This window comes from Terrapene carolina, unplaced genomic scaffold (genome assembly GCF_002925995.2).
Source record: "Terrapene carolina triunguis isolate 2854851 unplaced genomic scaffold, T_m_triunguis-2.0 Scaffold21, whole genome shotgun sequence".
Lineage (NCBI taxonomy): Eukaryota > Metazoa > Chordata > Testudines > Emydidae > Terrapene > Terrapene triunguis.
Genome location: NW_020664372.1, coordinates 40,140,351 through 40,154,357, shown reverse-complemented (window position 1 = coordinate 40,154,357; position 14,007 = coordinate 40,140,351). Strand labels below are relative to the sequence as shown.

The following is a 14,007-nucleotide window of genomic DNA, read 5'->3' as shown; positions in this document are numbered from 1 at the left end:
CTAGCAAGCTGAGATTAAGAGTGTGTGTCTTGCCTATGACTAGCAACTATTAGTCACAAGTCCAGATATTATGAAGTATTTTGCATACCACTCTGTACCTTAACCTCCCTGAACACTCTTCTGCCTGTTTCAAAGAATAGTTTGAATCAAGAGTGGAAACTCTTAAAATATGCTGCTAAGAAGGAAAAAACAACAATAGCGTCAACAAAACTGTGCTACTGAAGGAATGGATGAGAAAGTGAGGTTTAAATAGAGTAGATATTAAATGGTGCTCCTGAGTCTATATCAGAAGTTCCACTCATCATGCTGGTGTGATCTGCCAAAAAAGAATAGTATTTAAGAACCATAAATTATCAGATTTCAATTTCAAACCTTAGGTAGCTGTCCACATTTTCACTACCTTTTTCAAAGGCAGTCTATGATTTTTGTATCTCACCTGGTTAGGATGCCTGCCTCTAGAAAAAAAAAGTTCGGCTAGAAGATATGCAACCCGATATAAACTCAAAGAATTAAACAACAAACAAACCTTGCATTAGTTTTTATGCATAATCCCTGAGTCTTTATATTCTATTCAGGATAGAGTATGGAACCTTATTATTCATGTGACTTTTGTTTTTTAGCTCAGTACTTGGTCCTGCTAGTGAAGGCAGGCGGCTGGACTCAATGACCTTTCAGGGTCCCTTCCAGTTCTATGAGATAGGTATATCTCCATTTTTTTGGGGGAGGGATAGCTCAATGGTTTGGCCTGCTAAACCCAGGATTGTGAGTTCAATCCTTGAGGGGGCCATTTTAGGGATCTGGGGCAAAAATCTGTCTGGGGATTGGTTCTGCTCTGAGCAGGGGGTTGGACTAGATGACCTCCTGAGGTCCCTTCCAACCCTGATATTCTATGATCCTATGACTAGTAGCTCAGGAGCTGAAGAAGTCAGAATAGCCCAGCTGCTGTGGAGATGAATTTGGGCTAGGTATTGTCCTATGGAAATAGGTTTTGCCTTCTTACCATTAGTAACTGGAATATTTTAAAAGAAAATAAGCTCATGCTGTCCTCCTGAAGAAGAATCCAGTCTAGGCAGTAGGTAATACTGGCTCTCAAAGGTTGGAAAATTAACTTATTTCTTCTTTGTAGGTATGTGTCTGAGGCAGGCGGGGGGGGGGGGGGGGGGGGGAGGGAAGGGACAGGGAGGAGACAGTGAATCTTCAATGGATCAGAGAGAGCAAGTGAAAGAGGGGGAGAACAATTACATCTATTTGTATTATTATTTTATTTTTAAAAAGTGCTATTTTAATGATGCAAGAGCTTGCAGTTTTAATTCAAAATTGTGTATAGTTGTAAATCTCAATGGCAAGCTTTACAACAAGCTTATGCTAAAATTGCAAAAGGTTTAGTTAAAATACCCGCAAACAAACCTGAAATCAGAAATCTGCTTCTCTCAGAGCTGTCCACAGAGTCCTAAATTATACCATATTCATTGGACATGTGGCACATATGTCACAAATTCAGGCATATGTGTACATGTGGCTTAGGGAGAGGGACTGGATAAAGTTGCCTCACCTGGCTGTAGAGGTATGTATTAGTTGGTCTTAGTTTATTATTCTGAGTACACATAATGTTTACATTAGTAAAGCTCAACAGTACAATATTAGAACCGATCCTATTATTAGGTGCTGTGCTGACTACCCTGTGTTGTCCCACTGAAGAGTCTCCACTCCAGTCTTATTTACTAATGTTTTACGCTTGCTTTTACTGGTGTAAATGTCAATACATGATGAAAAGCAGTGAACTCATGCCTCCTCTGCCCTCAAGTAGTGCATAAGGCAGTTAAACTAATGTATACTTCTATCTAAGTGGCATGTTAAAATAAAATCTAATATGAAGAAAATTGAAGACAGCTGGCATGCTTCCTGGTTTGCCAACAGATTTTTGTATTTTTAGCTATAACTACAGATGCGTTCAGACTATGGGCTTGATCTTATGTTAATTGAAGTCATACGCAACATTTCCATTGACTTTAATGGTCCAATCCTGCAAACACCGTAGTCATGATGGAAAGCCCTAGCGCCCAATAATTAAGGTTTGCAAGATCAGGTCTTTAGTTTGGATGCATCTATAGCTAGAATGAGCAGCATTTTATAATGTACAGTACTTAATCAGATATGAGTCAAAAAGAAATGATATAGAACATCTAACATGAAATATAAATAGTGGAAGGAAAAACAACCATTCTCTCCAACTGATATGAACCTTGCCAGTAAAACTCCTGGATTATGACCTTATACATGTAAATACGCTTTGATGATAAAAAAATTTCTGGTGGAAATCCCATCTTCACTACACATTTGTTATATTACTCATTAACTTAGTTTTAGACAAATTTGTTGTATATGTGATGGATCATGTATATTTGTTTTTCTTCCAAAACTCTGTCAGTTAAACGAAGAACATTTCCCTTTTTTCCAGAGAAGAAGCTACAAGTAAGTCAAGAAAATGGCTTTTGAAAGTCTGATTATTCCATTTTTAATGTTCCTCAGCAAAGCTACAACTGGTAAGCATAAATCAGTTTGACAGTAAGACATGGCATAATTTGGTGAATATTTGGTATACTCTAGCTGGGTGAATTTTTTTTGGAATGAATAGTTTATTTGCTGAAAAATGCAGTTTTGGGTTGACTGACACTATTTGTGACTTTGGGTCAAAGTTGGCAGATAGTTTGGGGCAACACAATTTTTTTTTAAATTGAAAATGTCAAAATGTTTCATTTCAAAAATGTCAAAATGAAACATTGCAACTTTTTGTTTTGAAAAGACATTTCATTTAGAAATTTAGTTAAAGAAACAAAGGGTAATAAATACTTGAAAACAAAATGAAATGAAAAAAAAAAAGGTGTTTGTTTCAGTTAAAGAAAACATTTTGTTCAACCCAAAGTGAAGTTTTGTTGGATTTTCATTTCAGCAAGAAAAACTGAAGAATTTTCATTTTGGGTTGATTGGTTTGGCCACTGAACTGAAAAAATCGGTTATTTGCTCAGTTCTAGTGAGTAATGCATAATGCAGTGACATTCTGCTCTTTCTCTCTGTTGCAGTACTGGAATCTACAGTACATACCAGGAATTAAGTAGAACAATGGATAGTTATTCTAATTAAGTTAGTAATGGGTCTGAACCAAACCCTAGACCAAACACTTCCAACGTATGATAAAGTTCAGATCCAGTTCCAGACTTTGCAGTTTAGATAGACCCATCTTTAAATAGAAAAATTGTGAAAGGAGAGGAAAAAAGATTCTGCCACCCTTCCTCACTAAAAGTAGTACCTTACGTCCTGATCCAAAGTAGTTACAGTCAGCAGAACAATTCCAATTGACTAAATGGGCTTTGGATCATGGCCTTGCTCTGTAATTAGCCCCACTGAAATCAAGTAAGTAAGGTACTATCCCACCTGAATAAGGATTGCAGAATTGGGCTGTGACAGAGAACTGGGAACCAACAGCTGAGCCAGCACTCTGATCACTTGAACACCAATTAAATCCATCACCCCCAGGCTGGACCTGACTGTGCCTACTTAGTGGATTAGAATGGGCTGAGGAGGACTAAAAAGGTAATTAACCCATTAACACAGAGGGTAGAAGAAGGAAAATGCTGTGGAGGGGCAAGTTAGTGGGACCAGAACCAAAAAGGGTCTATGGATGGAGAGATTTCTTCTCTCTACTTGGCAGAGGAGAAATTGATGCTGTGAATGATGTAGTCAGTAAAGGGGGGAGAGCAATGTAAAAAATTATAGGGTGGTGGTTAACAATAGAAAGTCTCTGAATGACCTGTGGAGAAAGAGTAGAAGACAGGAGCAGGACCATGCTCTATCACGGAGGCCCTTACAGATGTTTCCTAAAGTCCATGGGAAAAACTGCCACTTTCCTCTAGGCATGAGAAGTTTTGCCTGAGTAAGGGCAGAATAAAGACTTGAAAACTGGGTCCTCAGGTTGGGATAAATATTGATTCCCTGATATGGCCACACTCTTCAGCAGCTATTAGGTCTGCTGAAAGAAAATCTGTTTAGAAAGAAACCGCATAGACAGCAAGTGCCATTAGAATCAGTCCAGTCTCATTATCTGAACACAGTGTTTTGCTTCCTAACCATTCTTTTTTCTGTGAAGAAGAGCTGTGCCCCTTGCGTCGCTCCATTGATGTACTTGAAGGGGAATATTTTTTCCTTTGCTTCCCTGGATCAATACGAGATAATCTTCGCAGTCAAACATACACAGTGACCTGGTTCAAAGAAAATGAAGGAAAGATTAATTTGATCCAAGAAACACACAGACTTGTTTTAAATGGGAGATTTCTGGAGTTTTGGCCAGCTGAACTCAGTGACCTGGGGAATTACACATACATACTCAGGTGGGTACACATGCCCAGTGGATTATGTAGAGTCTTTGCAACTGTATAAAAATAGGACCTGATCCTCTACTACCAGAACCTTGTGTGGTTATTAGGACTTATGGAAAGGGGTACAGAAAGCTACATTTACCCAAGTAGTATCATGTTACATTCATGTGCACAACTCTAAATAACTACACAGAGTGCAAGGCAGTGGAGAATTGAGCTCATAAAGTTTACAATTAATTGCAGGTAGACAGAATCTCTAAACATTTAAGCAAACCTTTTGTTAAAGAAGACTGGTGGCTTTTTTGTTCCTCCTAGACATGACCTATTATCTATGCTTAGAAACTGATTAATAACATACTTCTTTCAAATCATATGGAGAGGTTTACTTGCGTTGAGTAAGTAACTGACTGTGTGTGAGTGTTCCCGTTGAAATCAATGGGACTAATTGTATGTTAAAGTAATACACAAGATGAGTAAGAATGGCATAATTAGGCTCTGGCTTTTACTTCACCTCATTGGAAGTATTAAAAGCACAAATGGAATGGTTATATTTGATTTCTAGCTGAGTAGGCTCTTTCACCTCAGAATAGCTTTTACAAAGCAGTGACTCAAACGGAGCTGTAAGACTAGTGCACTCTGAGGTGTGATATTGTTCAGGAGGGCAGGAAGAAAGTGTGGTTTAACAATGGTTAAATCAAGTTTTGAAAAGGTGAAGATGTTTCTATTATAACTGACTTATACTGAAACTGCAGTACGTTTCAAGACAAAGGCTAAAAGAATAATTCCTTTCTCATAGTGTATTATGTAAGCAACGGTTTGTGCTTTTATTACCGGAAAATTGTAAAGGTCCTTTCCTGTTTATAAAATACAGGGTAGGTGTGACTGCAGTTATATAGTGCTGAAAAATACAAAACTCAGTTCTCCAGTAATAAAAAGGGCTAGAATTTCATGGACTACAACTTTATATTAGATTTAATTTATCAACAGCCTCCATTATTTTTTGAAATGTCCAAAAATTGTAATTAGTTTAGAATATGATTTTATTAGATTTTTTAATTAAATTTATTTAAATATTAATTTAAAAATTATAGGAATGATTTTCAGAATTTTTTATATCAAAATGGTTATCAATTAAAATGTTGATTAAAAGTATTGAAAGGTCATTATAGAAAAAAGTCATTTTTGGTTGAAAATTTGCAACTGGCTCTATTGGACAATGTACTAAAAGAAATAGGTGAAATGGATTGAATTATTTGTTCATGTTATATTCTTTACTCAGCTCTTCTGACTTGGAAGAAAAATAGAGGTTCCTTAGGTAAAGCAGCAATGCACCAGTGAAACATTTTCACAACAAATCACAGTGTTCTGATGGGAAAACCAAACAAACAATAAAAACAAAATCAAACAAACCAAGCCCCTCCCCCCCCAAATAAATGAAATGAGTGCAGATTTGTTTATTGAGTCAATTTAACAGTTTAGCACAGAGTTGACCACAGTTAGCCCCATTTCTTGTCATGAAGGTTCCTGCTACATTTGACACGTGGAGTTGACTGACAATCTTTGCCACACATCTGTGTTGTTTGTATGGTTTTGTGCAGCACATATCTTAAATTCCTGTGGTTACTGGAAATCAGGTCAAATAAGCTCTTCCATAGTAGTAACCTTGTAACTAAGTAAATTGTAAGTAACTGAAAAAAAAAGTAGAGGTGGAAGTCAGTGACAAGCAAATGACACACTTTAAGGCTCTGATCCTGCAAAGACTTGTATGCATGTATGGCCCTGTTGAATTCAATGGGACTATACCCATGCTTGAAGCTGAACACATGCTTACATGCTTTGGGAACAGAACACTCAGCACTCAACTGTAAAGTGGTAATACTACATCAAAATCTGACCTTGATAGTGAAGTGGCCGAGGGGTGATTTGTAATCTAATATGTATTTAGTATTTTTTTTTTTTGTAAAATCTTAATTGCTACTTTATGAATTTTCACTCTCCAATGTGCTTTGCTGAGCCAGGCTACATGTTTTGAGTTTTAGCCAAATAGTGATTTTTTGTAATACCATATTCCCCACAAAGTACAACCAAAGAACTAAAGTGAAAGCCAAGACAGAAAGATAAAACCTCATAGAGTGTAAGAGACAAGGATATCTCTTAATGCATGTTAACTAAAATCTTATGTGGCAGACTGGATTGGAGATGCTCCAAGCCAAATTCATACCTAGTGTAAGGCTCATCTTCTGTAGAGTTACACCTGTTTACACCAGGTCTAAATTTGGCCCAACATCTTCAGTGTGTTCTACAACTAACTAGGATTAAAAGAAATGTGGGTTCAGTTCCTCATTCTACTATAGGCTTCCCATGTGATTTTGGGTAAGTCAGTTAGTTTGTCCATCTCTATTCCCCATCTGCAAATTCTAGATGATAATACTTGCCTACCTCACAGGGGTGTTGTAAGGATACATCTATTATTAATTCTCAGGTGGTGCTCAGACAAAGGTCATGTTGAACATATAAATATATAGGTTAACTGTTCCTGCTTTCTTAGTTTTCCCTCTTGTGATACACTACTAATTTTTAGACTGTGCCAAACCAGATTTTTTGGATTAGTTTACTCTGACCCCACATACATTTATTAATCAGAACATGAGGTCAATGTTTAATCCATTACCTTCTTCTGAAATGATTGTTATATATATCATATATTTGAAAACAGTACCAGTGGGTATTTCCTCTAAGAGAACTATCTCCGACTCAGTCCAGACTAGATAAAACAAAAGTAGCTTATTATTTATTTTAGGATTCAACAGAGAAATTATATATAAAATAAAGGATGTTTAACATTAACAGAGTTGTTGAAGGTCATATAGAAGGCTGATAAAACTACAAAACCTATTTGGTACACTAGAATTGGGAAAACGTTAAAGTATTTGGGAACATTTAATTGAGTAAAAACTGAATGTGCTTTGATGATTTTCATGACTCTTTTTATTGCAAATATTTTTATTTGTGATTTTTTTTTTGTTAGCAAGTATGTTAACATAAAACAAAAGTCTGTGAGTACTCTTGCAAATCAAGCTATTTGTTTAGATGCCTTAATGTGTAATTGAGAGCTGTACTTTTTTTGAACAACACAACACAGTGAGCTTGCCAAATTTATTTGTTCATAAATATTCACAAATCACTTTTTAAATTATCTCTACATCAAACCTTAGTGAATTAGATGAATAAGTCTCTAAACCCACTAACTGGTTATTTTAAACTACTTGAGCATCATTATGCTAATTTGTATGTATACTTGCCACCATATATTGTTATATTATTATAAATAATGATGAAACTGAATGGTTTCATGATTCTGTTTTGATATGCTTGTCTGTTACTTAAGCTTACTAAATATAACACCTAGTTTATGTGGGGAAGTAAAGAAAAGGAAGTAAAAGAAAATGGGACAATATAGGTATGCTTTTTTTCCTAATGATTATATTTTAGGTATATATTTTCTATTTTGTTGTATAATTATCCTACCTACATGACTTTAAAGAACACCCAAAACTGTTTATTTTATTCCATAGCAATGGAACGTACAATGTCACATCACAAAAGTGGTCCCTGAATGTACTCAAAAGAAGTAAAGACAGTTGTTTTAACACAAATCATTTATCCAGGCAAGTTAAAGCTGCTGGAAGAAGTTATACATTGAAATGCAATGCTGTGCCCCACAATAAAAATGTCACCATAACGTGGTACAAGGTAAGTACCAAAAACATCACCACCCAACTTAGTAGTGTAAAAAAAAAAAAGAAATGTTAAACCTTAGGAAAGGTAGATTACAAACTTACAGACATCTAAAAATATCTCTACAGTCATGTAAAAATCTTTAGTAATTCTGGTAAGTGACACAGTTCTTAATACAGACACACAAAGAAAACCCATTTGTCTACTTGCACAGATTTGCAAGATAAAGTATACTAGCAATCAGGAATTGCTTGTGATCTCAGGGCTTGGGAATGGTAAAAGATTTGAAGCTTGAACGTACCTGATAAATTACCCAGCCTCAACTCTCTTTAGTGCATATGGGATCCTGACACTAAAAGGAGTGCAAAGGGACTTACTGAGTATTGGGATTTGCTTATACAGTAGTTGGCAGCTTGGAAGTTTTGGTGTTTCAGATCATTTATAGCATTAAGAGATGTAAAATAAATTCCATTGTTTAAAGTGAACCTCTTTTGTACTACAAATACACCATATCAGAGGACCTGGTTACAACACAGTTGCAGTTGTAGTGAACTGTGTTCCATAACTGGGCTAAAGCCTTGGACACATTCCTTTAGTTTTCCTATCTCTTCATCATGTTGGGTAGCCCTCTCCATTCCTCCATGGATTTATATGGATGCTATTTGTCCACTCCCAACTGTTGGGATTAGAGATGTCTCATGCTCATTTTGGAACATAGGAGCTGCCATATTAGATCAGATCAGTGGTCGGTCTGTCCTGTCTCTTGCCAGTGGTCAATATCATTTGTTTCAAAGGAAAGTGCAAGAAATCCTGGAGTAGTCAGTTATTAATAAATCTGCTCCAGGGAAAGTTTCCTCCTGACCAGCAATGGTTAGAGGTTGGTGTGTGCCCTAAAGCATGAGGCTTTATATCTCTTTCCAAACTCTTATTTGCTTTTTAATTTTTACTTTATAACTCTGGAAATATTTATTACCCATATAAATGTCCCATCCTCCTTTGAACCCAGCTAAGCTCTTGGCCTCAGTGGTAACTTGTGACAATGAGTCCAAAGGGCTAAGTGTACATTGTGTGAAAAAGTATTTTCTTTTATCCGTTTTATGTGCGGCCTTCAACATTCATTGAATGTCCCTTTCTTCTTGTATAATGAGAAAGGGTGAATAGCAGTGCCTTATCTACCTGCTTTATACCATTCATTTGTAAAGCACTGGTCTAATTTGGGAATAGTGTTCTACCAAACAGAATTTTTTGTGAAATTCTTCACCACAATTTAAATCTTTTTTTTTATCAAAATCATTATTGAAATGGTTAAAATTTTTGAAAAAAAAAATAACAAAGGGGTTGTTTTGAACCCTAGAAACAATTTTGAAATGTTAATTCCCCTCACTTCCCCCCCCCCATTTTTTGACGAGTTCTATTTCCATGTGTACGTAAATCATTAATCTTTGAACAAATTCCAACTGAGGCAAGGCTGAGATACACACATGGCACACTAGAGAACAACTTCTTTGAGTAATGGATTGGCTAAGCTTGCAGAGCCTAGTCAAATTTTTGAAAAATGGATACTTAAAATTCCATTCCTAACTCTATTTTTAGACACCTTGAGTAAATGGCCTGATTTTCAGAAGTACTGAGCAACCATGGGGGGAAGGAGAGAAGGGGGATTTGAAAATGACATAATAATTTTTTAAAATCTTGGCCCCAGTTTTCAACATGGGACTCTGTCTGGTGCCCAAATCATGTGATCGAGTACTCAGTTGGGTACTTAATCTACATGATTATCTTAGATTACTCTGATTTCTTATTTTGTGTGCTATATTGTCATTTGGATGTCCCAATGCTGTATTTGGGTGCCCATGTTTGAAAATTGGACCTTAGCCTCTCTCAGCATTTTCCCCTAAAAGGTTTCATTTTAAAATATTTAATTTCTCATTTGAAGCTTCAGAATGTATCCATAGCATGAAAATTATTTAAATTTTCTTTATTGAAACAGAACTGTAACATCTGTAACTCTACAAGGGAGGAGGAACTGCATTTTCCTAGTTTAACAATTGAAGACTCTGGGAATTACACATGTGATGTTTCAATTAGTCATGCTGGAAGGGCATTCAACGCCACAAGTACAATAGAGCTGATGGTGAAAGATGGTAAGATTGTTTTCTTAGGAGTCTGAAGACCATATAATTACATGTTTAATGGAGGCTTCCTATTTAAAGTCCATTTTCTCAGGCTTTGTGAAGAGGAAAGGATGTAGGTCATTAGCTCTAACTGTAGATATCATTAGGTCATGTAGTTAATTGCATATTGTGATCAGTTAAAATCGGACAATGTTGTTCAGTCTAATTGTTGAACAGGCACCATTTACCAGTATAAGCATGCTGAATATTTTAGAATTCAACAGAAAAAAAAATGAAGATGGGCTATGGAATAAAGAGAAGCTCTTTGAAATGAAGTAAAATCCTCTGAAATATGCATCATCTCAGAAAAGAGTGAACTTGAAAAATGTTCCAATCTATTGTAGTTCTTGTACCGTACATAGCACTATACCTCTCTTCCCCCAGGGAAAGCAAAACTCTTCGACTTTGCACTTTGACTTATTTTATAAGTAAGCTTCTTAATTTAAAAAGCAAAAAGAGACAAGCAAAAAAAATCTACTGGTTTTATTTAGTCTTATGTGAATGTTCTGATTTCTTCCCCCACTTCCACTTCTTCAGTTCTATTAAATTTAGCCACAGTAATTAATGCAACTATTTCGGAAGCGGTCTTGGAGATGAATCTTTGAGGACCTCATAAACTGAACATTTTGAGTTCATGAAAAACATTCAACAGGACATACCATTTTGCTGTTTTAACTACTTGGTAATGCCAGAGCATCAGCCTACTGTTATGGTCATGCTGTTGTTACTCAGATGAAATTATACTGCTGATTCATCAGTGTTCATAAATATATTAGTAATAGGCTGAAATCTATATGATCTGCTTAAGCAAGGGTTTTTGAAATAAAGCCAAGGTATCATTTTACAGAGGTGGGATGTTAGAAAAATAGCATTTTAAAATATTGCATTTTTCCCTCTTAGATGCAGCTGAAGTTGTTAAATTGGAGATAATTGAACCTGGAGAAATTTATGTTGAAACACAAATAGGTATCTAATTATATGAGTAATCTTTGTGAATGTATATTGTTTTGTTCTGATCTCTAGATGGTGTATGTTCTGGTTGAGTTTAGTGAAACTCAGAACTGTCTGCAAGTTTTCTTTGCTCAGATTCATAGCTCCCTATTGGGCCAAGTGTTGATATGTGGCTCCCCTATTTCAGATGAGCCATCATTGGTAGTAACGGGCATAAACATTCACTGAGTTCAGCTACCTTGTTCAAGAGATGCTCACTATGGCCAGCAAAAGGAAGTTCTAGTTGTGTTTCCTGGTTCTGTAGATCTCAAAGCCCCATGGGATGGCTGACACAAGAGGAATAGGTTGTCAAGTGGATAGTAAGACAGAGCAATCCCTTTAACATGTGGTTCAGTGTGTTTTAGGGTGTCTTTCTGTACAGAGACATGGGAAGTAGGAAGGTTGGCAAACCTGTCAACACAGACAGGCAGATCTGTCTGAACTGCAAAAGAACTACTGTAGTACACATTTGTGCCAAGAGCACTAGTAAAGCCAAAATCTTGTATGCCCCAGTGGGTAGGAGCTGTGGATTAACTAACTTGTGTGTGGACACATACTTTGTGTGGCGTAAACCAGGTTGGTTTATTTAAAAACATGTTAGAGCTACACTATAGGTGAGCAGTGGATATACTTTTCAGTCCCTGCAAACTGTGATTCAGTATTTAATGTGTGTAGCTGAGTTAGACAGATTTTAATATGGATCCTATAATGAGGATTCTAAGAACAATTCCATTTGAACCGTGTGCTGTGACAATGGTGCTCAATCTAGGTCAACTTCCTATAGCCATTTATTTAAAATGTGCTGCACAAACCTTACAGACTGACAGCGATCTTATAAAATGTGCAGAGAGATTTTAAATGAAGCTACTTTGTGGCTTATGAGGACACAGTACCTTGGAAGTGTGGATGAGTATTGACACGACTGCATTCTTGGAATGATGTTTTAAATTAAAAAATAGCTGCAGATCAGGCTTCATGTGACAAATTCCTTAGAAAATTGGGTTTCTAGTAATACCTGAATCTCAGTGGGTTAGAAAATGATCTCACTGAATTCTTTGAGAACAGCATACGCTGTCCTGTTCTATATGGTGTCGTTGATCATCTACAGATGGGGGGGAAATACTCTGAGTTGTCTTGGTATAAGAACTGGCTCAGGGACACAATTAACTTTTAGCACAACTGGTCCTTTGATTGCAGTTTAGTCTGGACTCAGTTTAGCGTCATGTACATTGATGCAGAACTTGGTTCATTCTTATTGGCTGCAAAGCTTGGAGGAGGTCTGCAACACATACTTCCTGCTCCTGGAGTCTGAGGCCTGGATCCAGAAACGGACTTAAGTGTGCAACGCCTAATTTTCACAATGCCTAATTTTTAAGTGCCTAGAAAATTACAGGAACACCACTGCAATCCACAGAGCCTGAGTTAGGTTCCTAGGCTCCCTATGCAATGAATGGGGAGATATAGGCAGCTTACAATGTGATCCACAAAAGCCAGCACACTAGGTGGGTAAACTATCCAATAGGAGATGCTGATGAGAGGGTGTGTTCTAGGGCAGGGAGGCACCTGTCTCTGCTTAATGATCCATGAATGGGAACTCACCACCTGGAGTCAGACAGCTTAGGTACCTAAGGCATTTACTGAAGTAGGTACCTGCCTTCATACCAGATGGCTGAAGGAGTGGTGGTGCCCACCTTATACCTTTTAGCCCAGTGGTTAGAGCACTTGCCTGGGATGTGTGAGCCCCAGGTTCAAATCCCCCCGTCTCTGCCAGAGGGGAAGAAAAGATTTGAACAGAGGGTCTCCCACCTCTCAGGCAAGTGCTCTAACCATTGGGATATTCTTGTCTGGGTTCTCTGTCTCTCCTATTGAAGCTCTTCAACTGTGTTTAAATGATGATCTCTTTCTCTCTCTGGCCCATTGTCTGTTTAAGTATTTACCCACAATGGAACTGCCACTGGGCGAGAGCGAGCGAGAAAGTGAGCAGAACTCTGTAGTCTGATGGTTAAGGCACCCGTGTGGGAGACCCAGATTCCAGTCCCCTGCTCCGGTTGTTCCTTCATTATTTATCCATAGTGCAACAGGAGAGACTGAGAGAGCCCCACATCAGCCTGTCTCACCAGCTTGGTGGTTAGAGCACACTTCTATGTGAGGGGAGACCCGTTTTCAAATCCATTCTCCCCTTCTGGCAGAAGGGGGAATTGAATTCTGGTCTCCCATGTCCTAGGTGAGTGCGCTAATCACTGGGCTGAAAGTTACAAGAACCACAGCCTCCTCCGTCCAGATTTTGAATGGGGCCCAGTTTTGTAGGTGGCCACTGAGCAAGCCTACTGGGTCCGGCCCCACACACGACTTGGGTGGATGGATGTCTGTCTTTCTCAAGTTTGTGAATCGCTCTGGGCCTTAGGTGGGAGATAGGTGTCCGGACGCCTAGACAGATGCAGTATGCTCAAAGGCAGAAACTTAGGCACCATGGGAACTTTTACCCTGACATAGGCGCCAAGTGAGGTTAGGCACCTACAAGGTTTGGCAGGGGTTTTGAGGATCACAGTGTTGCCAAAACTGGAACTTAGGCACCTAAACCCCAAGCCTCTGTGGATCTGGGCCTGAGCCACCAAACAATGCCCTCGGAGTTCTAAAATCAGGCAGCTATTTGACCTCTAGGTTTACGTTGCATACAGTCAGGGCCTGCTCCAAAAAAAAAAAAAAAAAAAGCCGCGATCGCGATCTGCGGC

At 37.8% G+C, this 14,007-nt stretch overlaps 1 protein-coding gene across 1 annotated transcript in view; it reads left to right on the top strand.

Annotated features, from left to right (window-relative positions):
- Positions 1-2,457: 2,457 nt before the first annotated feature.
- Positions 2,458-14,007, top strand: part of IL18R1 (interleukin 18 receptor 1) — a 29,795-nt gene continuing 18,245 nt past the window's right edge. Inside the window, exons 1-5 of the mRNA XM_029910635.1 lie at positions 2,458-2,543; positions 4,145-4,385; positions 7,949-8,126; positions 10,102-10,255; positions 11,186-11,251. Of these exons, the coding sequence (XP_029766495.1) occupies positions 2,486-2,543; positions 4,145-4,385; positions 7,949-8,126; positions 10,102-10,255; positions 11,186-11,251 (697 nt within the window). The 5' untranslated portion in view covers positions 2,458-2,485. The remainder of the gene's footprint in view (positions 2,544-4,144; positions 4,386-7,948; positions 8,127-10,101; positions 10,256-11,185; positions 11,252-14,007) is intronic.